At 42.2% G+C, this 25,792-nt stretch overlaps 2 protein-coding genes across 3 annotated transcripts in view; one reads left to right on the top strand and one right to left on the bottom strand.

Moving 5' to 3' along the window:
* The first annotated feature begins 2,893 nt into the window (after positions 1 to 2,893).
* On the top strand, positions 2,894 to 20,829 carry LOC129750749 (UDP-glucose:glycoprotein glucosyltransferase). 2 transcript variants are annotated; one of them, XM_055745775.1, is made up of 8 exons: positions 2,894 to 3,169; positions 3,225 to 3,452; positions 15,721 to 17,162; positions 17,281 to 17,919; positions 17,977 to 18,710; positions 18,878 to 18,998; positions 19,056 to 20,439; positions 20,497 to 20,829. In XM_055745775.1, exons 2-8 carry the CDS (start codon positions 3,236 to 3,238, stop codon positions 20,538 to 20,540), a joined length of 4,581 nt encoding a protein of 1,526 aa, XP_055601750.1. In that variant the 5' UTR covers positions 2,894 to 3,169; positions 3,225 to 3,235; the 3' UTR covers positions 20,541 to 20,829. The 2 variants fall into 2 exon arrangements, with proteins under 2 accessions (XP_055601750.1, XP_055601752.1); XM_055745777.1 differs by having other exon boundaries at positions 2,899 to 3,169; positions 3,228 to 3,452.
* A 983-nt stretch (positions 20,830 to 21,812) lies between these two features.
* The window catches only part of LOC129754799 (mucin-2), a 30,756-nt gene continuing 26,776 nt past the window's right edge, over positions 21,813 to 25,792 (bottom strand). The window contains exon 9 of the mRNA XM_055751042.1: positions 21,813 to 24,240. Coding sequence (XP_055607017.1) covers positions 22,055 to 24,240 — 2,186 coding nt within the window. The 3' untranslated portion in view covers positions 21,813 to 22,054. The remainder of the gene's footprint in view (positions 24,241 to 25,792) is intronic.

Raw genomic sequence — 25,792 nt, 5'->3', positions numbered from 1 at the left:
GAAAACTAAAAATGCCCCGTACCCTATAGAGTCGCATAGTTGAACTTTGTATGTGGTTAAACGGATTTACGAAAAAACGTATTTATTAGCAATTAACTCATGTACATTAAGTTAACTGTCGTATTATTATAACGAATATCAGGTCATGATGGCGAAGAAAACAAAAACGCCAGCTTTAGCAAATCAGATTCAATCATACGATTTAGCTGGAATGTTCTGCCCTTTTCATTCTATTGAATGAAGAATGGAAAGGTACGTACGCAAAATGTTTCATTGTTTATCCTAATTTTCAAAATCATTCTTATTGCTTTTTCGACAGAAAGAATCTATTTGGTGAATCAAGGGGATCCTACTTCCGTAGAGAGCTTCAAACTCGTTTCACCCAGACCATAAAAATTCAAACTTATCTCGAAAGGCTGATAATATCACATCAACAATGTAAGAAGTGGAAGAGGCAACACTTTTCTCATAGTATTCTACATATTACACATTACAAATTAGCGGAACATAAGGGCTTCTACCTAACAAAATTCAGAAAGAGGTAATTTTATTTTTTTTTTAATTTATATTTTTTAAATTATTCATATATATTTAAGGGCGTGTTTGAAATACAGAGAATTTAAAATGCTCGCTGATCGTTTACGCAGTTCCTTTAAATCAATTGAACGATCTGGACTGGATACTCAAATTATGTTCGCAAGGATTTCGTGGAGCCTCAGGTAAGAATAGACAATATTCGTCTTCAAAAATATTATCAGAAATTTTTGTTATTAAATAATATTTTTTCATTTTTTTAAGGTAACGAATATCTGCACCCCTGAATCACCATCTTCGACGGTACGATGCTAGTGTGCACCAAGTGGCAATTTTACTCACTAATGATGGATTAGTAGCAGGTTCCAGCATGTTAACAAGGAACGTCGACTACTTTCCAGTCAAAAAGGCAGACGACCGCCTAACATGAATAAATTGTAAATAAAATCAATTTAAACTGATATCACGATTTATTATTTACATAATATGAGAAAGAAAACATTTAATTCACTGCATTAATCTGTAATTGAAATCAAATCGACAAACTTTAACATTCATTGAAATTTCTAATAAATATAATCGGAACACAAATCTATACATTCTATTTTGTGCGAACATTCGTAAAAAGTATTGGATTTTCCTTTAGTGCAAAATCACTAGAAAACCCAATAAGGCTTATAGCCCGATTTCGGTCAGTGTGTGGATCTCATGGAGTTTGTTTACCAAACAGCCACTGATCAGATCAGCAAATATTCTTATACCGTATTCGTTTTCACCACCCGAAAGTGTTGCACCATCCACGCTGAAAACGAGCATGAATCGAGTTTTGCACTCACCTTTATTGGTGTGCGTGAAATCGGCAGTGTCAACAGAAAATATCAAGCTGTTAAAAATCCATTACAGCTGGTATTTGTTTTCGTTTAATTTCGAAAATTGAAATCAAATTTACTTCAGTTGATCATTGTCTTGCGAATCATATAAAAATTTAAGCATGAATTTATGTACTATGTGAAAATTTCAGATTTATTTTATTAGAGGCTTGTTTGGTAGATTCGCCTCTGGCCCTGATGATAATAACTGCAATACCGGCTGATTCTGGGCGGTCTATGTTTGCTGCTGCTGGACTGCAGTTACCCCAGCTTGGTGGTTCCGATATTTTGTCTTGAGAGTAACGTTTATTCCTCGCAAATCTCATCTTCTTTGTTCGAGTATTTCCGTTTCAGATTACCAAAAAAATCCCAAAACAAGCCCTTGTAGTGATGAATCATCCCAGAGGATGAAAATCCCGTAAAAAAAAAAATTCAAGTCCCCAATGCGGGTGCAGTCTCGAACTGCCTTTTTTGAAGGGCAACGGGTTGGAATCCGGGACTTGACGCAACCGAGCATCGTCACCCTAAATAAAGCACAGTTCTTTCACGATTTTCACGCACTCGGGGGCTTCAACGCTCGAAGCTGACTTGTGGCAGAGTAGCTTCGAAGCAGCTTAACACTTCTTGCTGCACGAGACCAACTTAAGGGAACCGCCCGAGCAAGAGAACTCTTCGGTTTGTGCGATTCCCCAGATCTTTGGGTTGCACTTTTTGCACTCGGATTTGCTGCTTTTCTTTGGTATCTCCTGGAACCGATTGCAGTAAGCCTTCTGGGCACATTTCTTCTTGGGAGCGTCCGATCCGCATCCTCCATTTTTGCTTGAAGATTAAAACGAGTGACTCTTGGTAGTTTTCCGGCTGTCTCCAGTTGCTTGAGGGCCGTTCGTTTGTTTGCTTTGGAACGTTTTCTCCGGGTAAAATTCTCCGCCTCTGCTGGAAACGGCACTGGTATTGAATCCGGAACAAGTTTCCGTAAACTAAGGAAAAAACTATGTGGAAATAGCTAGAACGCAATTTTTACGGTATAAAATAAACAAGACCAGCTGATATTTGTTTACATCGGGAAGCACATCCTGTCAAAATTCATGAGAGTATTGGTGAGAGCGCCAGCAACACCGAATATTTTCAGAGTGTTCCACCGTCCACTTTATGGTGCACTACCAGTGGACTACTCATCGTGAAAACGAGCATGAAAACAGCAAAAAGTGCACTACCGGTAGTGCCCCGGTGCACCACCACACGAAAACGAATTCTCTATTATTTATGTTTGTAGGCAGCTCTCAACTCGTTGCGTCAAATCGAACCGCAGATCGAAATTTTGTACTTTTTGTTTCTTTCTGTCTTTTATTTTTCCTCAATTTTAGGGTTTCCGATAAAAAAATATACGAAAACGTATTCACATTTGAGTTACTGTGTAACAATTATCGTAAAGTGAGTCGTTTTGAGATAAAATTTGAATCTTTAAATGCGTGTAAAATAACACCGTGTGATTAGTTTCAGTTTCCGGTGTAGGATGCGGTGTTTCTCCACGATTGGCCGGATCGATGATGTGTCAAAACATTTTATAAGTTATAGCCGGATTTTTGTCCACAATTTAATTGTAAAAAGGTATTGTAACTATTGAGTGCTAAAATCAATTAATTGGAATCAACTGTAGCGTGGGATTCAAGGATCCGTACCTTTGTTAACAGTAAAGTGTATTTTTATCGTAAGATGTGCTTATCGGCAGCCTAAACTGAATTCAATTTTTCGTGGTAGATTTGAAGGTAAGTACCTTATTCCTTGTATAATTGATTGTTCATTAAAATGTGTATATTTCAGTAGGATTAATAATGATCGTAATATCACTACTGCTGGGACTATTGCTAGTCTCACAATCTGTGTCAGCCAACTCGAAAAGCCATCCTGTGACCACACAGTTGTCTGCAAAATGGGGCATGACGCCAATCCAGCTGGAAATAGCGGAATTCATTGAAGAGGAAAATGTGAACTTGTTCTGGGATTATGTTGAACTGTTGAACAAAATTCCCGGTAGTCTTTATCATTATGGTAAGTTTTTTTAAATATTGTTCTTTAATATGATCTCCAAAATAACATATCTAACTCATTGTAATTTGTTAATCTTTTTTTAATCTGAATTGTTTTTATGAGATGAATTAAAACCGAATTATAGATATAGTTAAGTTTAGTAAAAGCCTAATCTAAATGGTCCATTTAGTTTCAAATTTAGACCAACTACATGTGGTGATCTTAGTTCTGTTTTATAGCAATTACTTCCCAATCAACTTTTTGTTTTATAAATTTGTACCTGATTTTAATTTAAATTAAATTTTTTCACTGAAATTACTGTAGTCTAAAGTTACATGTAACTGTTGCACAACGTCGAGGAAGTACAACTGGTTAGGAGAAATTAAATAATACAAAATTCGTTTTTAAATCACTGTCTGAGCTTCCGCTTGAAGACTACCATGGATACCACCAATCTGGTTTGTAGTGGGAGTGGTTCCAGTGAGACGTGCCATAAATCAGGATACTTTCTCTAGATGTTGTGGTTTATTGAGGTACAAAGAAAGATTTGGATTTACCACTCCGCGTTCTTTGCATTTCCATTCGTAAGTAATCAGGGGCGCCCTCATAGTACATTAAACAAATTATGCGTTGGTGATGGTTCTCTGGTAGATCATGGTCCAGGATGCTGTTTCTTAGATCTGACCAGAATGCACTACATCTCAATATCAGTAACTCGGAATGGTTGCGTACCAGCTTAATACGTGTCGCAATAGGAAGAACTGTCTTGAAGTCTGTGAACGCTCGAAGCGTCAGGTATACTTGGAGACCACCTCACTTCACCTGTCTATTCCAACTCAGTCGTTCGTCCATCGGGAAGCCAAAGTTTTTTAAGAGTTTTTGGGTCGGGATAATTTCCACAGAAAACTGTATCATTTCTCGTGGTTAGTGAACTAGTCTTGAAGAAAGGGTCGTCGAGTTTTCGTTTTGTCTGACCTGTGCCCCGATGCCCCGGAGATAAAACGATACTCTTCCTCCAGAGGCAGTTCGTCTGTTGAGTTGATGGCGTCGCAAACACCCGATGCATACTTTTTCTAATCTATATTCTTTGTGAGGTCATAAAGAATCTTGTTCCCTTCGCCAATTGGTTCCAGCTCAGGCTTGAAGAAGGCGGAATATAAACCGAGGCTAGACACAGGTCTTGACTTTTTATTCTAACTTGGCAAACTAACGACTTCAATTCCTGCACTGCAAAAAATCCACATATAAGGGGTAGGGGGAAGTCGTATATGGCCGGACACCACCTTTGGCCGGACAACATAGATTTTTCGAAACTACTTACTTACTTACTTAATGATCCCGCGCCGATACTCCGGTGCATAGGGCCGTGGTAAAAGACCTCCACTGTTGACGATCCGGAGCCAGCGTCTTCACCTGGTCCCAGTCAAGATTCTCGTCGACAGTTCGGATTTCAGCGGCTAGGCTTCGCCGCCACGAGTTTTTCGAAAACACAATAATAATAATAATGTTTTAACACCATGAAAATAAATTAAATAGTAGCCTGATATGGTGTTAGAAATATGGTAATCTAATCTGAAAAGGTAAACCAATGATAGGCATCTAAAGCTTTTGCCAATAGTAATACGGAGAGGATCGCCTAAACTTTGGATTTTGTATTGTGGTCAGTTTTTTCGGCTTGTAAAATTAGTTTTGTTTCCACTACTGTAGATATAAGATAACAAAACGAAAATTCAAACGAAATATTAGAAAAATTAAAAAAATGCGATTTGTCTATGACCGGACACCAAATTGTTGTCTATGACCGAACAAAAAAATATTCAAAATTATAGATGATTTCAACTTGCATCTTTCATTTTTTCATCTATATGGCACCCTCAAATGGTTAGAAGATAAAGACTCGATAACGAAACTATTTTGGTCCTCTGAGAAACTTTAAATTTTGCTGTCCGGTCATAAACAATTTTTCTCTAGTTTTTTCGAAACAAATGTTTCGTTCTTTTTTTCCGGGATTTGAAGCCCAATGGGTTTATTCATCGCATTTGAGTGAGTATAGTTCCAACCTTCAGTGAGTACAAGTGCTTCCTTAAGTTTGTGTCCCAAGTAAAAATAAAGTGATTCCAAATACAAAAGGTGGTTTTGTGAATCCAAGTACCAAGAAAGTTATCCCTATCGACGTCAGTGAGGTTACCAGAACTTTGGACTGTTGTCGATGTTAGAGTTACCAGTACTCTAACAAAGATTTCCTTTCAACATTGAGCTTTCCGTTTACTGCAACGGAACACCGGAGGAAGAATCGTTCGATGATGCTTTTAAAAACCTCTTGGCGATAGATGTTTTGCTAACGGTTGATTTGTTGCTATCTGTGCTGGAATCGCTTTCGGAGTTATTGGAGGTATCGTCATCCTGTTCCATTTCCTTGGCTTGTTGTGAGAAGGTGGCTAATTGTGCTGTGAGAAAAACGACTTGCCTACGAAGCTCGGCGATTTCTTGATCCTTGCTTCCAGTGGAAGAACTAGTGTTTGCACGATTCAAGCGTTGCTGGATATGTGTTTCGGTTTTGACGATTATGATGCTCCTTGATAGCCTCAGCATGGGAGACACCAAGGTCGGTTCTAATTTTGATGATTTCCTGTTCAGTTTTGAAAACTGGACAAGAACGGCTGTTGGATGGGGAGCGTTTTGGTAGTTCACACAGTTGGGTGGTAGTTTACAATTCGGATGCATTTTATTGTCACCGCAGATGAGACAGATCAATTCGTTCTTGCAAAACTTTTTAGTATGCCCAAACTTTCCGCATTGAAGGCAGATCATGGGGCAGGGGTAGTAAGGACGGGTTCGGGCTTGCAGGAAACCAAAACGAATGTGGATGGGAACAGTGGTACCTCGAATGGTCAGGACAAAAGTATTGGTTTGAGTTTCTTTGCCATCGGTGACTCCTTAGCAAGCCAAGTCTTCAGCTAACTGTTCGTTAGTAGCTCCGGCCGCTTCTGGGCACGTAACCACACACTTACATGTATTAAGTGAAGGGTGTAGGGTGATGGAGATGGGGGTGGAATCGATCAACTGGTTGACTGCTAAGGTGTTTTTCAACTTGTTTAGGCGACCTAACTTTAAGTAAGTAGGCTTGCCCTTTATCACAAGGATGCCCGCCGGCAATTTGGCCAGCAGCAAGTTCAATAGTTTTGGAAATTATGAAGGGATAGGGGGAAGTTTGTTGGGGGGAGTAGGTTTGAGCAAGAGGAAATGCGTTTCCCCGTGTTCTCCGCTGGGGTCCATCCATTCGGGAATCCGTCATTGATTTGATGTTGGAAGGGATTGGGGTCCGGCTCCAAGGGGGGGAATTTTCTCCCATTGAAGGGTGACGCTATGTGGGAATCACTATACACACAGTGACACAGGTAGTGAAAGTCTCTTAGGATGTCCGTGATTGCGAAAAGCAAATGTTCGAATCGAATTGGCGTCCTATCACATCGGCGGTTCGAAGAAGACGACGGAGCTTAGTGTGGCCGAAATTACCGCATTTATTGCACATTAAGGGACGGGGATAGTAGGTTCGGGTTGGAACGCGAATATAGCCGAAGAAGACATGGGATGGGGGAGTGGAGCCGGTTATGGTGAGAACTATGATATTGGTTGCCTCTTTCTTGCCGTTTACACGTTTCATTAAACGGTAGACCCGGGTTACCCCTTGGTCTGCCAGTTCTTTCTGGAGATCAACGTCACTCATGCCGGAAACTTCCCGACATGATACGACACATTGGTTGGAGTTGAGGGTGGAAGATGGGATGTTACAGTGATGGGGGTTCCGTCAATGAGCTGGTTGAAACGAATCAGTTTGTTGACTTGTTCCTGGCTCCTTACTTTCAGCAAATAGCAGTTTCCTCCTTCTGTGCTGGGGTTCGATGATTCTATGCGGCCAACGGCTTGGTCCACAGACTTGACGATGATAAACGGATTGGGAGGGAGCTTTGCTTTTTCGGTTGGTTTGAAGGTCTGAAACTGTAGCTGCCCTATAAACCTTCTCGGTCCATCCAGGTAGGCATTGTTCGGCGATTTTTCTGCCCGGGAGGGCCGGTTTGGCTTGGCCACCCCAGGGTGGATTCTCATCCACCGACATTCAAACACTTTGTTTTGATCGGATAGTCAGTGAACGATTGAAAAATTGATGTACCTTTGAATACACCCCTGTTTCCATAATATTATATCCTTGCTATAAATCTATTGGCACCACTGCATTTGAAAAAGGATCAGAATAAATCTAACCGTTGTGCAAGTCAGACGTGTTTTTTGTTCTACCGTTTCTAGCCGAAAAATCATTCGCTTTTCCTCTTGCTAAATTCCCTGAGCTGTGCGAAAAACATTTTGGTCCTTATCGATCCGGATAGCCTGAGGAATTTCGAATGATTTCCGGCTATCGAAAAAGTTAATCGCGAGTGAATTCGTACCGTGTACGAAAATTTTCGGCTCGACGCCATTTTGGAAAAAACCGTTGCTTCCAAATTGTGACTGTGTGTGTGTGCGCATCGCACAAGTTCAAAGACATTCCGCCATATTGGTGAAAAGTGCTCGAAGCACAATTTGTGTAGAGATCCGCCATCTTGGCGAACAAAAGTCCGTGACTTTAAGTAGTGTGTGTGTGCTTGTGGCACATTAGTGGAAAAAGTCCGCCATCTTGGCGAGTAAAAAGTCAGACACTACAGTAGTGTGTGTGTGTGCCCGTGGCACCAGTGTTAATCGGTCCACCATCTTGGTGCCGAGTGTGTGATCGTGCCCAAGGCACTAGTAAAAAAACTGTCGGCCATTTCGGCAAAATTCAAAATTGAACTAAATTTGAAAAAAAAGTGTTTCCCACAAGAGGAAAAAATTGAAAGTGTTTCCCACAAGAGGAAAAAAATCAAATAGTGATTTACCCCTGCGGGTGTGAAAAAAAAAAGTGCTGCAAATAAATGTCGGAATCTGAAACCCCGCGCCGTGAAATTCCTGGAGGCAAGGTTCCGAGAAATATTCTGCCGTCAATTGCGGAACAAAAAACTGCCCAGGACCTACGCGACCAGCAACGAAAAATGGCTCGAGAATTGTGCTGTCTTCTCGATCGTCGTGAATTAATTTTCGGCAAATTGTTGCGGATTGAAGATTCCCTCAAGGCTGAACCCGTAAGCATCCATTTGCTCAAGCTGCACCTGGAGACACTAAGGAAATGTGAGGAGGAATTTGACAAGGTCCACGTGGAAATCGTCGCCAACAAGCCAAGGGATGAGCGAGACGATGAAAAGGACGAATATCTGCGATTCGAATCTCTCCACAACCAACTTTACGTTGCGCTACAAACCAAAATCGATCGTCTCACACCCGCTCTCCCATCGACCAGCAGTGAAATGGCTCGACCAGTTCCCCCGCAACATGTCTACGTGCAAGCTGCCGCTCCACAACTGCACGCTCCGTTTCCGGTCTTTGATGGCAACCCGGAAAATTGGTTCAGCTTCAAGAGCCTTTTCCAGAGCATAATGCAGCGATACGCCAACGAGACTCCCGCCATGAAAATCCTGCACCTTCGAAATTCATTGGTCGGCGATGTCAAAGACAAAATTGACCAGGATGTCATCAACACAAACGACTACGACTTGGCGTGGAGAATCCTGGAAAATGCTTACGAGGACCGACGACTTATTATGGACACTCACATTGACGCTGTTTTGAATTGCCCTAAAGTCACCATCGAAAACCGGGGACAATGCATAACTAAGCTGGTTGAAACATGCACCAAACACGTCGATGCACTCCGTGGTCATGGTTTCCCAGCAGAAGGACTAGCCGAGCTTATACTCGTCAATGTGATGTACAAAAAATTGGACAAGGAAACTCAAGAGCAGTGGGAGACGAGACTTCCAAGGAACGAGCTACCGGAGTTCCAAGTATTCATCGAATTCCTGCGAGAGAGAGGACGAGTTCTGCTGCGCACAAGTCGCTCCGAGCAGCCAGCAAGGCAGCAGTCAACAGTTCCTGCTAGACGTCCAGCATACGCTCCGAAGCCAGCAGCACGATCGTTTGTCCAAACTGCAAAGCAATCGTGCCCCTGCTGCAAAGAGGACCATTCCATCTACCGGTGTCCCAAGTTCCAGCACATGAATTTGTCGGACAGGAAGGCTGTCGTCTCAAAGGCCAGTCTTTGCTACAATTGTTTGCGAACAATGCATCGAGTCAGCGAGTGTCCATCGGAGCAAGGGTGCAAGGTGGAAGGATGCAATCGAAAGCACCACAGTTTCTTGCATCCCACCAACTCTGCCAGCAGCGTGAAGCAAGAACCAGAAAGTGTTCCTGAAACATCAACGAAGTACTCTGCTACAACATTGTGTACTCACTTGGGAGCCATCACAAAGCAGGTACTTCTATCAACAGCACAAGTCTTGATTGTCGGGAAAGGTGGCTCCACTGTTCAGTGTCGAGCGCTTCTCGATTCCGGATCCGACAGTCACATCATCAGCGAGAACCTGGCCTCCAAGCTTATGGTAAATATGCGACGAGTGGACCTTCCGGTAAGTGGCTTGAATGACATCCAAACGCGTGTCAATTATGCGCTCACGACACGCATCCAATCCTGCGTGAATGATTATTGCACCTCCATGCTGGAATTTTTGGTCGTTCCATCGGTATCCACCAATCTACCCCTTTTCGAAGTAGACACGCAAACACTGAAAATCCCGACCGGTTTGACATTTGCCGATCCAACTTTCCATGTCCCGGGCTCGGTCGATTTAATAATTGGCAACGAAATCTTTTTCGATTTAGTCCGAGATGGTCGAATAAAGATCAATAACAGCAACCTCACCCTAGCTGAGACTGAATTAGGCTGGGTGGTGTCAGGTTACGTTCAGCCCAGAAAACCCAAACCTCTCCCACGCGTGTGTCAGCTCAACCGCAAAGACACCGAACTCAACGCAACATTGGTCAAGTTTTGGGAAATCGAAAATATCCCAACCGAATCAAAATTATCCGCTGCTGAAGCTGCTGTTCAGGAACACTTCAAGCTCACCCACACAAGAGACGAGGATGGCCGCTACCAGGTACGTTTACCGTTCAACCATCTCAAGGACCAGCTTGGTGGTTCCTACAGCAACGCGAAGAAACGACTCGACAGGCTAATGGTTTCACTCGCACGGAATCCAGTTCGTGCTGAGCAATATTCCGAATTCATGTCCGAATACCTGGCACTCGGTCACATGAAAGAGGTGAGCGCTTTGATCGACGAGGGATACTACATTCCACACCACGCTGTCTTCAAGGAGTCCAGTTCCACAACCAAAACACGAGTCGTATTTGACGCATCAGCAAAAACAACAACTGGCATCTCGCTAAACGACACTCTCCTGGTTGGCCCCACAGTGCAAAGCGATCTGGTTTCGATTCTGCTCCGATTTTGCACTCACCAAGTTGCGCTAACAGCAGACATTCCGAAAATGTACCGCCAGGTCAAACTTCATCAAGACGACTGTAAGTATCAACGAATCCTATGGTACAACCAAGCTGGCGAACGTACCATCTACGAGCTGCAAACGGTAACTTATGGTGTCGCAAGTTCCCCGCATCATGCAACACAAGCGTTGCTCCAACTGGCAGCAGACGATGGCGATCAATTCGAATCAGCTGCTCGAGTCGTCTCCATGGATAGTTACATCGACGACTTCCTGACGGGTGGCAAAACGGTCGAAGAGGTGATCAACATCTACAATCAACTAACGCAACTCCTGTCCAAAGGTGGCTTTGGTGTCCATAAGTTTTGTTCCAGTAGTCCAGAGGTGCTAAAACTAATCCCAAACGACTTGCACGAGAAGCAAATTGGTTTCGATTCAGACGTCAACGATTCGATCAAGACGCTTGGTCTCATCTGGAATCCATCAGCTGATTACTTTCGATTTTTCGTTCGACCGTCCGAAGGTAATTCAACCACGAAGCGAAGGGTTTTGTCTGACATCGGCCGACTTTTTGATCCCCTTGGATTTTTGGGTCCGATCATCACCACGGCGAAACTTCTGATGCAGGACATTTGGCGACTGGGAATTGACTGGGATGAAGAGTTGCCCACTGAGCTGCAATTGAAATGGCAAAATTTCCAACAACAACTACCAACCATCAACGAGATGCGCAAACCAAGACGTGTGATAGCGAACCATCCAACACTTATCGAGCTCCACGGCTATTCCGATGCATCCAGCCAGGCCTACGGTGCGGTAATATATATCAAAAGCATCTCCTCCGACGGAACCATACAGGTAAATCTTTTGACAAGTAAATCTCGAGTTGCCCCCTTGAAGCCAGTCACTATTCCCCGACTAGAATTATTAGCTGCTAAACTCTTAGCAGAGCTTACGCAGAAGGTTATGTCAGCAATGCAAATTGAATTCCACAATGTGACTCTTTATAGCGACTCGCAAATTGTATTGTGCTGGCTTAAAAAATCTCCTTTGTCGCTTAACCAATTTGTATCCAATCGAGTTGCTTCAATTGTTGAGCTCACGCAAGATTTTCGGTGCTATGTACGCACAAATGTTAACCCCGCTGATTGCATTTCTCGGGGTGCTCTCCCTTACGAGCTGGTTGAGAATGAGTTGTGGTGGAAGGGACCTCCAACTTTATGGGAAACTTCACTGCAACCGCAAGATCCATTTCCATTTGATATCGATGATCAAAATATACCCGAACTTCGTAAGCGCAAAGCGCTGACTATTATAGCCAAATCGCCACATATCAGTCTGGATAGACTTAGCAATTACAGACAATTGCAAAGAGCGTGGGTGTATGTACTGCGTTACGCTAAACGGGGTGCCCGAACGCATCCTTTCAATGCGCCTATTTCTGCTGATGAAATGATGTTAGCCGAAACAACTATCCTTCGATTTGTCCAGCAGCAATCATTCCAACCTTTGCTGAGCGACATCCAATCCAATCAAACGAAACGATACAATTTATCCAACTTGGCTCCATTTGTTGGAACCGACGGGCTCATCCGAGTCGGTGGTCGGCTCAAGTATTCTGCTATTCCATATGATGGGAAGCATCAAATCCTTCTGCCTGAACAACACTTTGTGACAACAATCCTGGTTCGCAAACTACACGAAGAAAACCTCCATGTTGGCCATTCGGGACTCCTTGCCATCGTTCGAGAACGGTACTGGCCCGTACGTGCTAAAAATATAATTAAGAAAATTATTTCGAACTGCATTGTTTGCGCTAAGTATACGCGCAAGACCAGAGCGACAATTTATGGGAGACTTACCGAAGCACCGAGTCAATCCAGTACCACCGTTTTCACTGGTCGGCATCGATTATGCTGGACCATTTACTTTGACCTTCGGAACCAGAGGAAGAAACACTTACAAGGCGTACGTCGTTGTGTTTGTTTGTATGACTGTGAAAGCTATCCATTTTGAGCTGGTTACAAATTTGACTACCGAAAATTTCATAGCCTGCTTGAATCGATTTGTGGGCCGCCGTGGATTACCAAGCGATATTTTCACAGACAATGGAACATCTTTCGTCGGCGCTAATAATGAATTAGCCGATATGAGGAAATTATTTGAAGACGAATGCAACTTGTGCAACTCGTGGACTTACATGGCATTTTATTCCGCCAAGAAGCCCCCACTTTGGCGGAATATGGGAAGCTGGCGTCAAATCGATGAAGTATCATCTCAAGCGAGTAGTTCGAGAAACAAGACTAACATATGAGGAGATGCTTACTTTCCTGGTCCGCACAGAAGCAATACTCAACTCAAGACCTCTTTGCCCGATGTCAGACGATCCTTGTGATGCAGCAGCGTTAACTCCTTCGCATTTCCTAATTGGACGTTCTCTACTGGCCTTACCCGAGTCGTCGCTTATGGAGGAAAAGGTCGGTCGTTTGAATAGGTGGCAAAATGTGAAGTACATGCAAGAGCATTTCTGGCGAAGGTGGTCCCGTGAATATTTGCACCATTTGCAAAGTCGTCAAAAGTGGAGCGATGGCGTTCGAAAGTTCACAAAGGGTGATCTTGTTTTACTGGTTGAGGAGAACCTCCCACCCCAGCAGTGGCGACTTGGACGTATCGAGATTCTTCATCCCGGCGAAGACAACATCGTGAGAGTGGTGACGGTCCGCACCGCTAGTGGCAGCGAGTTCAAGAGAGCAGTAACGAAAATAGCCTTACTTCCGGTTGATCTCGAGGGCGAGACTCAACGGGGGGTGAATGAACGATTGAAAAATTGATGTACCTTTGAATACACCCCTGTTTCCATAATATTATATCCTTGCTATAAATCTATTGGCACCACTGCATTTGAAAAAGGATCAGAATAAATCTAACCGTTGTGCAAGTCAGACGTGTTTTTTGTTCTACCGTTTCTAGCCGAAAAATCATTCGCTTTTCCTCTTGCTAAATTCCCTGAGCTGTGCGAAAAACAGTCAGATAATCCGTTCGAGAAAAAAACACACTAAATAGTCTTTCGATCGGTTTGTCCGTGAATGAGACACGGAAGAGAAAACCAAAATAATTCACTTTTAAAAAGACGTCTATTATACTCGTCTAATGTTTCATTCTGGTTTGTCAAAAAAACTTTTATGACTGGCTTCATAGTGTTGGCATACGCCAATATCGGCGTATGAATACAACACACGCAGTTCAGTGTGTACCAAAGGACTGAAGCAACTGTCAAATCACATACAAACCGACCGTACTGACTTTCTGGAACCAGAACGTCAGTTCCCCTTTGATTTCAATGGAATTTTGGAACCAAAACGTCAGTGCGGTACTGAAATGTCAGTTCGGAAATTTTCTTCTCTTTCAGCCCCTTGGTGTGTACGCCAAAAGGTTTTTGTGTATAAAAAGAAATCATTTAGAGAAAATAAAGTCATCAGTCAAGGATGAGAATCCAATATAAAAAAAATATAAAGTCATTCCAGTTTTGATCGTCGAACAAGTCGTTTCTCTCCTTTCCACTCCGAAAGTGCTCCCTGTCTAACAGGTTATGGGCCCAGCACTAGTGGAAAGGAGGAGTGGAATCATCAGTGGAAGTAGAACCAGCCAAGAAGCCAATGGAAGGGCGAACCAAGCCAGGAATCCTTAGGAAGGTCATCGAGCCAGAACCGTGTAAGTATGATCAGTGGTGTAAGGTTGTCGGACTAGGAGTCTGGTAGGTCGTGGGACCGGGAAGCCAGCTGGAGGTCTACAAGCCAAGAGACACGGAGGGAGGTCGTCGGACAGGTGCCTTGGAAGGACGATGGGCCGGAGCCATTGAGAGCGGACCGGAATCACTAGTAATTCGTCGTGCCGGAAGCCATGGGAGGTTGGCGGACCGAAGCCGTGGAAAGTGGTCAAGTTGGCGGCCAGGTGGTGGTCGTCGGACCGGGGAGCCTCTGGAGGACTTACGAGCCGGGAAACACGAGAGGTCGTCAAGCCTGTGCCATAGAAGGGCGTCGGACCGAAACGCCAAGTGGAGGTCGTCGAGTTGGAGCCACTGGAAGGCGTCAGGCTCCAGGAGGAGCGTCGCGGCTTGAAGCTAGAAAGGGCGTCGAGCCACGAGGAACGCCATCGAATCGCAAGAAGCGCGTCGGGTCGGATGGAAGGTTGTCTTCAAGCGAACCGAAGAGAGGTTGTCGTCAAGCGAGCCGGATGATGTCGTCGAGCGAAACCGGAAGAGGGTCATCGAAGTGAAGACGACGGTTATGGATGGTCTGGTACGATGCTGAGCTGTGAACAGCGTGTGTTGAGGAGGAGTGTTGGCATATGCCGATTTCGGCGTATGAATACAACACACGTAGTTCAGTGTGTGCGTCATAAGGTGTATATAAACAAACCGATTTAGAAAATAAAGTCATTCCAGTTTTGATCACAACACAACATCAACATCATCAACAATGCGTTTGTGTTCGTTTTTCTCCTTTCCATTCCGAAAGTGCTCCCTGTTGCTGCTTCTCTAACAAATAGTACAGTCCGGTAAATGGTACTTCCGGTAAATGGAATTCCGGTGAACAGTATACAACCCTTTGGTGAAGTAAATCGTAGTGTCCGGCCATAGACAACACTTTTGGAAATAAGTAAAAACTAACATGAAATGATTTCTCTTACCACATGAATATGTTGTGAATTAATTTTTTTCAAATATAGTTAAATGATCATAATATTGATGCTCTTCAAATCAGTAGGGGAATCAATATTTACAAAAATTTATTTTTGAAGTTATTGCTTGAAACCCTTAAGTGTCCAGTAGTAGACAACTTCCCCCTAACCCTTTTAAATTTTTGTTTTTTTCTCCACAGACACCGACGAAAAGAGATATAGTAAGGCGATAACGTTAGCTGAGAATTTGCTCGGAATCGGTCAAACGCGCTTACTGAAACTGTCGCTATCGTTACACAGCTTTTCGACAAAAGTCCAGGCACATTTGCAAGTTGCGCACGAGATTCTAAAGCAAGGTGATTGTGATTCAACAGCATTCGTGAGCATCGGTGGTAAACTGGCATGTGATGTGGATGAACTATATAGCGTTTTGAAATCAATTGATGCCGATCCGAAAAATGTCGAAACATTTAGCTTGGACCATGTTTTTCCTGGTTCAGAAAATAATTCTTTGACTGCAATACTGTACGCAGAAATTGGAACCAAAGAATTTAAAGTGTTTAATGATATTCTAAAAACGGAAGCAGAAACGGGGAACATCCGCTATGTGTTGCGACATTTCGTTAAACAATCACAAAGCAGTAAATTGCGTTTGTCTGGTTATGGAGTTGAACTTCATTTAAAATCTACCGAGTACAAAAGTCAAGACGATTCCCCTCAACAACAAGATCACGACTCAAATCTAAACGATGAAAATTTGGAGTCTGAAGTGGAAGGGTTTGATTTCATCAAACTCAAGGAACGTTTTGGGCATCTTTCACATTCACTCGATCGTTATCGCAACGCGCTTTTAGAAAAACACGAAGAAATCGCTCCTTTGAAAGCATGGGAATTTCAAGAACTAGGATTGCAAGCGTCACAAAAGATAGCTCAAATCCAAGGAGAAGAGGCGTTGCAGATTTTGCAATTTGTTTCCCAAAATTTCCCTACACAGGCAAAATCTTTGTTGGTGCAGACTGTTTCGGAGGACTTTAAGAAAGAAATGAGGCATAACATAGAAGTATTTGGACGTAATCTTAACCTGCAACCACCTGATTCTGCACTTTTCCTTAATGGGTTATTTTTCGATGGGGAAACAATCGACACTATAACATTGTTGGATACATTGAGATCAGAGATGCGGGTGCTGGAAGGCCTCAATAAAATCAATATTCGAGGTAAAACTGCTGCCCCGCTTCTAGCATTGGATTTGGCTTCTACTTCGAAAGAGTTTGCTATCGATATTCGAGATTCGGCCATCACGTGGGTCAACGATCTAGAAAACGATGCACAATACCGTAGATGGCCGGGTAGTGTGATGGACCTGCTTCGTCCGACATTCCCAGGGATGTTGAGAAATATTCGCAAAAATTTGTTCAATCTCGTTTTGGTAATTGATCCAATCTCAAGTGAAACCCCTGGTCGAGATATAGTCAAACTTGCAGAAAGTTTCGTGGTACATTCGGCTCCAGTGCGTGTTGGGTTAGTATTCGAATCCAAATCCAAGTCAACAGCAGATGCTGATTACCGCGGAATTGTTTGTGCTTTCAACTACGTTTACCAAAAGAAAGGATCTCAAGATGCTTTGGGATATTTAACAGATGTAAGTATTTTGTTTCTCTTAATGACTATTCCAAACCCGATTTTCAAAAAAAAATACATAAATAAATCTACAATAATAACTATTCGAGTAAGAAGAAAAAATACACCTATTTTCACAGCTATTTGCGTCAGTACCAAACCGTGATATTACGCTTGACGATATAAAAAAACAACTGAAGAAAACGTTTTCAAAGCTCAAATCCGATGAGGTGAATGATATAGTAGGAGAAGATTCTGATTTCGATTATGGGCGTCACCTATCTCAGGAGTTCGTCAATAGGATTGGGCTCAAAAACACACCGCAAGCCCTCCTTAACGGTGTTTTGTTACCTCAGAGCACTCTCAATTCGGATGACTTCGAGGAAACAATATTAACCGAAATTATGCAGCAAACTCCAACCATTCAGAAGGCCGTTTACAAAGGAGAATTGAATGATGGTGGTCCTGTAATAGATTTCCTGATGGAACAGCCTCACGTTATGCCTCGGCTTAATCAAAGAATTCTTTCCTCTGAAGATCCGATATTTTTGGATGTATCTGGTAATCCCCATCCAGATTTAGAGGATGTGACGGCTTTGGCGCAATTAGCCAATTCTGATCTTACCGCCACATTGATGAAGCATCTTAAATATCTAGGTGGGAAGTCCACATACCAAAAGTTTATGGGTCATCGTGTACATTTTCTAACTGTGTGGGTTGTGGCAGATCTTGAAACACCGAATGGTTTTCAACTACTGAACAATGCTCTTCGTTTCATGGTGAGTATTTTTGATATAATACACCAAATGATATCTTAAAAACTCAATTTTTAATAGAAATCCACCAGTGGCACGCGAGTGGCTTTCATTCCGAATGTGGATGGTTCGAAAGCAGCCCAATCGGATCTGAAAAAAAATCTGAACGGTTTAGTTTGGGCTGCTATAAATACGTTGTCTACGGAAGACGCAACCGAAATGGTGATAAATCTGTTGAAACTGCACCAAAATCAACAACAGTTCAATGTGCCTGAATCGGTGGTAGGATTCTTACCGGCTGCACAGGTGCATTTGAAGATGTTACGGGTGTATAATCAACGAGTGCTAAAAATGAGAGCATCTGTTAATGGAATAGTGGCGAATGGACGTTTATTGGGTCCTTTTGAGATTGACGAATTGTTCGATACAGAAGATTTCAATTTATTGGAAAGATTCAGCGGACTCCATTACACAGATAGAATAAGAACAGCTCTGAAGGATAGTGTTACCGATAACGATGATGTAGTTGTTTCGAGTGATACAATTTTCAAACTTGTTTCCATTTTGGTTCCAAGACAACAATCCAAATCCCGGTACACCATGCCAAACGATGTTCAGGAAAATTATACAGTTGTGAAGCTTCCTCCTAAATCAAATGACTTGCCACACTTTGAAGTTGTTGCTGTATTGGACCCGGCATCTAAAGGTGCCCAGAAACTATCGTCTCTACTTGTCCTCTTACGTAATGTCATCAACTGCAATATGCGCCTGTTTCTGTGTGCTGTAGACAAACACAGTGACATGCCTGTTAAGACGTGAGTATCAGTAAATAATTAACTTTTTAATAGGGGAATTGACATTACACCAACTGTCGATATTTATATGTTTTGTGCAAATTAGGATACGACGAATTGTTTTAGATATTAAAAAAAAATGCGTAATAGTATTAGAGTGTTAGTAAATCTCTACAAACATATTTCAGATTCTATCGATTCGTGGTGGAACCGGAGTTGAAATTTTCCTCCGAAGGGAAGTTAGCAGCAGGACCATACGCTAAGTTTTCGGGTTTACCAGCAAATACTTTACTGACTCAAAGTTTGAATGTAATACTGGAATATTCAAAATTGATAGATGTAACAACGTGTTCACTTTGATTTCAGGCTCCGGAAAATTGGTTGGTAGAAGTTGTGCGCTCAGTCTACGATCTTGACAACATAAAACTGTCGGAAATCAACGGACCGGTTCACAGTGAATACGAATTAGAATATCTTCTTCTCGAAGGTCACTGTTTTGATACCACGACGGGATCTCCTCCCCGTGGCTTGCAAATCACTCTAGGAACTGAGGAGCAACCAATCATCGTGGATACCATTGTTATGGCCAATCTGGGATATTTTCAACTAAAAGCCAATCCAGGTGCATGGATTCTCAAGTTACGCCATGGTAAAAGTGCCGATATATATGACATCACCAATGCCGATGGCCCAAATACAATTCATTCAGTTGACGGAACACAAGTAATCATAAGTTCGCTTAAATCACATGTTCTGAAATTAAGAGTAACCAAAAAACCTGGCAAAGCAAATGCCGACTTACTTGGCGAAGAAAAAGATACAACCGGAGGCATATGGGACTCAATCAGTTCCATAGTAGGATCATCCGAAGGGCAAGATCAAGATGTGCTCAATATTTTTTCTGTTGCATCTGGGCATTTGTATGAACGTCTTTTGCGAATAATGATGTTATCCCTATTAAAGCATACGAAAACTCCAGTCAAGTTCTGGTTTTTGAAGAACTATCTCTCCCCGCAATTTATAGATTTTCTGCCCCATATGTCGCAAGAGTATAATTTCCAATACGAGTTGGTGCAATATAAATGGCCCCGTTGGCTTCACCAACAAACAGAGAAACAACGTGTTATTTGGGGCTACAAAATACTGTTCCTAGACGTTTTGTTTCCATTGGACGTAAAGAAAATTATTTTTGTAGATGCCGATCAAATAGTACGGGCAGATATGAAAGAACTCAATGATTTCGATTTAGGAGGTGCTCCATACGGATACACGCCATTCTGTGATTCACGCAAGGAAATGGAAGGATTCCGTTTCTGGAAACAGGGCTACTGGAAGAATCATTTGCAGGGCCGTCGCTATCACATCTCGGCTCTCTATGTAGTAGATTTGAAACGGTTCAGAAAGATTGCTGCTGGAGATCGTATTCGTGGTCAGTATCAAGCACTCAGTCAGGATCCAAACAGTTTGTCCAACTTAGATCAGGATTTGCCGAATAACATGATCCATCAGGTAGCCATCAAATCGCTCCCACAAGAATGGCTCTGGTGTGAGACATGGTGTAGCAGCGAAACGCTACAATACGCTAAAACAATTGACCTGTGTAACAATCCCCAAACCAAAGAAGCCAAGCTTACCGCGGCCCAGCGAATTGTCCCAGAATGGAAGGATTATGATCAGGAAATTAAACGGCTACAAGCTCAAATTGATGAATTGGAACACCATGAAGAAAGTCAATTAGAACATTCCGAAGGTAGTAGCATGTTATGCTCATAAAAGTATTTTAATAAGTTATATTTTCTTTTCACAGACAAAGAAAACGCGCAGAAGAACAATCCGCATACAGAACTGTAGAAGAATTTTATTATCAGAAAGTTCGTTTTTCAATACATTTCATCATCGCTGTGATCATATTGTCGTCACAAAATGTGGGTCGCGAATGAACCAATACTGTACAGCAATTTCAACCAGATAATTGTGTGTGCGCGTGTGGCATCTCATACATTAAGACTGTGTTTATGTAGATAATTTTCTGTTGAAAAAAGAAGTGCTCATACCATACCATGAATAGTGCAGGTACGATAAGCAAAGAAAAAAAAATTATCTAAGTTGCAGTGCGCTAATAAATACAATTAGAAAATAATGTCTTGTTTTTCCTCGCAAATTGTTGGCTTTTGGAAACTCCTAGAAGTATGATAAAATTTGATTTTGATGATTTCGCCCCCTATAATTACCTTATAAGAAAAGTAAAGATATCTGACTCGGCCTGGGATAACAACTTTGCCGGGAATCACCTGATTGTTAAACATAGAAACCCATTTTTCTATGAACGTTAACCCTTCTTGAAAGTTGGATGAATCTTAGCTCTAAGGCTTGAAAGGTGAGACCTGAGACATGAGGGAGCTGAGACATGAGGGAGCTGAGACATGAGGGAGCTGAGGCATGGGGCACGAGACATGGACATGAAACGTAAAACGTGAGAAATTAGGTCTCAGGCCTCAAGTCTCAGTTCTCAGGTTTAAGATCTCAGGTTTCAGTTTTCAGATCTCAAGTCTCAGGTTTTAAGTCTCATGTCTCAAGCCTCATTCTCATGTGTCAGTTCTCGGCTCTTATGTCTCAACTGTTCTCAACCAAACCCCGGTTGTAACGAACACAACACGAGAAACACGCTGCGGAATTAAAGAACGTCGAACCTGTTCGAACACTACTCTTTGTTCATTTTCCTTTCTCGGGAAATCGCAACGCCGAGCTTCTTCCATGCTGTGATCGTAGAAACGATTTATCTGATCCAGACAGAAGCGTAAAATTTGAAACGATTATCTACGCATGAGATGAATATCATTGGACTTTTTTTAACTCTACGCTCAAACGATAGCGCTCTCCATGATTATCAAGAACGATGTGCTGTGAATATAACCAAGAGAAAAAAAAACCTTTACTTACTCTTTCTTTTTTCTGTCCGTGAGGGGTAATCTTGAACTGAAAGTTATTTTCCGATACGTTATAAATGCCTTTGGACGACATTATATTAAAACTTAAAATTGGAATTTGGACTGATTTGGATTTGTGATATGAAATAACACAATTATTAAAATCCATTGAATATTGATAAACTGATTACAAATATACGGTACTGAAATTGCTTATTCCATAGTTTCAATTATATTTATCCATTATTTAAAAAAAAACTTAATCTAAAAGATACGGCAACTTATACTTGTCAAATCACATCAAATTCAAACTACAGCAAACAAAATTCAAAAAGAAATATTAGTCCTGAAATATGTAGTCCAATAGTGTTCGTTAAAGTGAACAAATAAAACTTTTTCTTACTACAGTATTTCTTCACACTACAGCCGCTTTCCGAATCACTTCCTGGTTCGCACTGGTCGCTTACGGGCTTTATTGTTTTCAGTGTGGTTTTCGTTGTCATCGGTTGTTTCTTCTGCGGCTACCGCCCGCTTAACTGTTCGCCGTTTAGGAGGTTTCGTTTCTTCCATGTTTTCAACACCTGGATTTTCAATTACTGAGATAGGGTTGGAAACATTTTTCGATTTTTTAACACGTTTCACTGGTTGTTCTTGAGTTTCCACCATTTCGTCATCCGTACTGGATAAAGCAACAGTGTGAATTCGTTTTGCTGAAACTTCTGAGAGTAGATCACTAGGTTCCGATTCTAATTTCGCATTATTCTTCAAATTACGACGACTGCGAGTTGGTTCAACTTTTTCGGGAGATGTTCTCTCCGATTCCTGAAGCTTGGCTGGTAATTTTCGCGTTCTCTTGGAAACTTTGGGCGAGCTGTTGGATTTAGCTGGTGATTTCTCGGTAGTTGAGGGTAAATCTTTCGAAGAGACAGATTCTTTCGGTAGATTCCTTCGACCTTTAGTAACTCTTGTAGATTTTTTCTTAATTTCTTCCATTTGAATTTCAGGTACATCATCAAGGTGTTGTGAGTTTCTAGCGGAATTTTGCTTTTTGTGAACCGTATTATTTTTTCTACTTGTTTTTTTCGAAACGGGAGTACTATCAAACATGTCTTTCGTTTGGTTTTGATCTTTTGCTGGACTTGTTATGTTTTCCGGTAGCGGTGGATTTGGAACTTCAGCCTTTCGTCGACCCCGACGGATTTGGACATTTTTTCCATCAGACACTTTATCCTTTGATAGAGGAGTAGACATATGCGAATTCGGTAGCAGAGTTTTAATGAAATGTGATTCATTTAGAGACTCTTCCGGAATTATCTCAACTTTAGCTGGATTTTTTCTAGTTCGTTTCTTTTCTGCGGGTACAGCTTTGATCGAACTTTCATCAGTTACTTGGCATTCAGATTGTAACTTGTCTTTTGATTGATCTGATTCGACGGTCACTTGCTTACGAGTACGGCCACGTGTGTTTTTCACTGGATTTGGATTTACAAAATAATCCTGATTAGTGGTAGAGTCCGCGGCATGCACAATGCTATCTTGAGTTAAACATTCTTCCTTGGCGTTTTTCGCTTTGCGTTTAGCAGTTTTAGTAGCCTCAACAGTTGAACTAGTGACTTTATCTTCTCCCGAATCGCTGCCTTCAGCCCTTTTGTCGTTTCGATCAACTTGATGAGTTTTCTCTAGAATTTGTTTCTCTTCTGTTGAATTTGTTTCAGGAACAGCGATGTTTTGCTTGGTTTCATTTTTGGTAGCACTTTCTACAATATCCTGATGTTTTATTTTGTTTGCATTTTCATATTTAGTAAATTCATTGCTATCATCTTTATTGTTTTTCCCTCGGCGGCTGCGAGGTTTCTTAATTTCAAGGAAAATTTCCTCAGAAACAGTGCATTTTTTTGTAATAGATTCCGAATGAATAGTTTTGTTTTCATTTTTCGGCGTGTCAGATGGTATAGTTTCATTTGAATAATTGTAATTATTGGAAATAATATTTTTCATAGCAGCGTTCTTCGCAGGACGACCACGCCTTGGTTTCTTAGCTGGTGGAATATTTTCATGTTCTTCGGCAGAAGATAAAGCATTCGCAGGATCAATGTTTTTTTGTTCACTTTTTTTATTGACATTGGTTCTTGAACGCTTCGGCTGTTCATGATTATAAACATTCGAAGATACCGATTCTAAAATTGAATCATTTTGTGAGCTATCCTCTGTTCCAGCCATGGTAGTATTAGTTTTTGATCTACTTTCTTCAATCATTTTGTGAGTGCCGTCCATTTGATCATCATCATTAGCCACATTAAGAATATCATTAATAATTTCAATGGGCTGCTCATCACCATCAGTTACTTTAGACGCCGCTCGACGCCCTCGAGTGAAAACCGATTTAGTATTTTTCGCTGAACTCTTTAATGAAATAGCCGGAGGTCTTCTAGCGGATCTAGTAGGTCTCTCTTGCTTGGAAATATGTTCTTCAGGTTCATGGAATTCTAAATTTTTATTATCTTGTTTAAGCGTTTCCAACTGGGTGTTTTGAACAGTCTTGGAATTCTCTGTATTGATGGAAAATAATGAAAGTTTTTCGTCTGAAGGAATTTCCCTTCCTTTTGTCTGAACGCACTCGGCAACTGCAATTGAATAAAAAAAATCATAAAATTATTATTAGTTATTTATGATGAATATGATTTAAAGTCGTATTTTCCAAACAATATCCATTAACGGCTTAACTTAAGATTATGTTTGTAAATATGAGATATTATATTTATCGCACATTTTTGTAAAAGACATAAACTGTCTTAGCCTATTTAGGATTTACAGACTGAATAAATGTCGTGGACACCTAACGATTAACATTTAACATCCAGTACCGAGATGGGAATCGAACCCATGACATTAGTGGACCAGCGATTACCGTCTTACCACGCTAACCACTCGACCACCACTCGAGACGTACACTGGCTGTGGGGTAGCGGCATCAGAATACTACCCCGAGGTCACTGACCCATGTCGTAAGAGGCGACTAAATTCAGCAATGCCCCCCCCCCCCCCCCCCCACTAATGACCTACGCAAACGAACTCGGACTATGCACTCGGAATAGATTGGAACCATCCCTCCTTCTAATGATAACACATGCAATGGAAATGGAGTATGAAATCGGAACTGAAACCCATCTTGTAAAGACACATGCAATACATATGTACTACGCAAACGTAACTGAACCCCTCTATGGATGAAGAAACACGCAATGAACTCGGACCTTTCCATTGGAACTTATTGGAGACAACGACCCAAGGTTGCCCAAAGTGTGCCGCTCATGGGGGCGCGAAAGACCGTGCTGATGAGGTGGAAGGATGGCGGGTCGAAAATAGGTCAGTCGCAAACGGTAGCCCGTGGGGCACCAGGACGCACCCTACATTAATGAAGTCCTTACTGCGCTAAAGCAGGGCACTGACGCAGTGGACCGTATATTTCCCTAGCTACTCGTGGGACTAAACATGAACCAAAGCAACAACAACATTAAAAACAGAAGGAATATCGAGACAACTGACGTTAGCTCTTACGAAGGAGGAGAAGGTAGAAGAACGCAGACAGAGGTCTTTGCTAAGAGATGACTCCTTAGGTCCTTAGTAGTAAAGGAGTTAGGGAAGGAGATTGGCAGGGAGGTTGCCAAGGAAGCAGGGAAAAATTGATGGTGCTTCTGCAGAGTGCCGTCAAGGAACGAACGGAACTGGTGCGGAAAGCTGAGGCTGCGGAGAAGGGATTGGAGGAAGCAAAATTGGTTGCTTCTCAAGGACCTTCGAAGGAGTCCAAGCCGAGAAGAACCGCGAAAAGAGATCGCGACTCCCCCGTCGTAAACGATTCCTCCAAAAAAAGGAGGGGTACGGACTACGACGACGCAGACGGAGAAAGTAGCGCAGGAGGCTGGCGAATGGTTCGTAATAGGAAGGAGAACACGAAAAGAAAGGTCGTCATGAAGCCAGAACCACCCCCAAAACAAAAATCTCAACGGATGATGTCCAGGGGTGATGCCCTTATCGTGGAAGCGAAAGAAGGCACAACGTATGCAGACTTGTTCCGGAAGCTACGCGCAGAGCCAAAATTATGTGCTCTCGGCGAGAGCGTCACCAAAACAAGACGCACCCAAAAAGGTGAACTGCTCTTTGAGCTAAAAAAAGACC

This window comes from Uranotaenia lowii, chromosome 3 (genome assembly GCF_029784155.1).
Source record: "Uranotaenia lowii strain MFRU-FL chromosome 3, ASM2978415v1, whole genome shotgun sequence".
In the NCBI taxonomy this organism is placed as follows: Eukaryota; Metazoa; Arthropoda; class Insecta; order Diptera; family Culicidae; genus Uranotaenia; species Uranotaenia lowii.
Note: the sequence above shows the minus strand (reverse complement) of the source record. Positions and strands in the feature narration are given on the sequence as shown.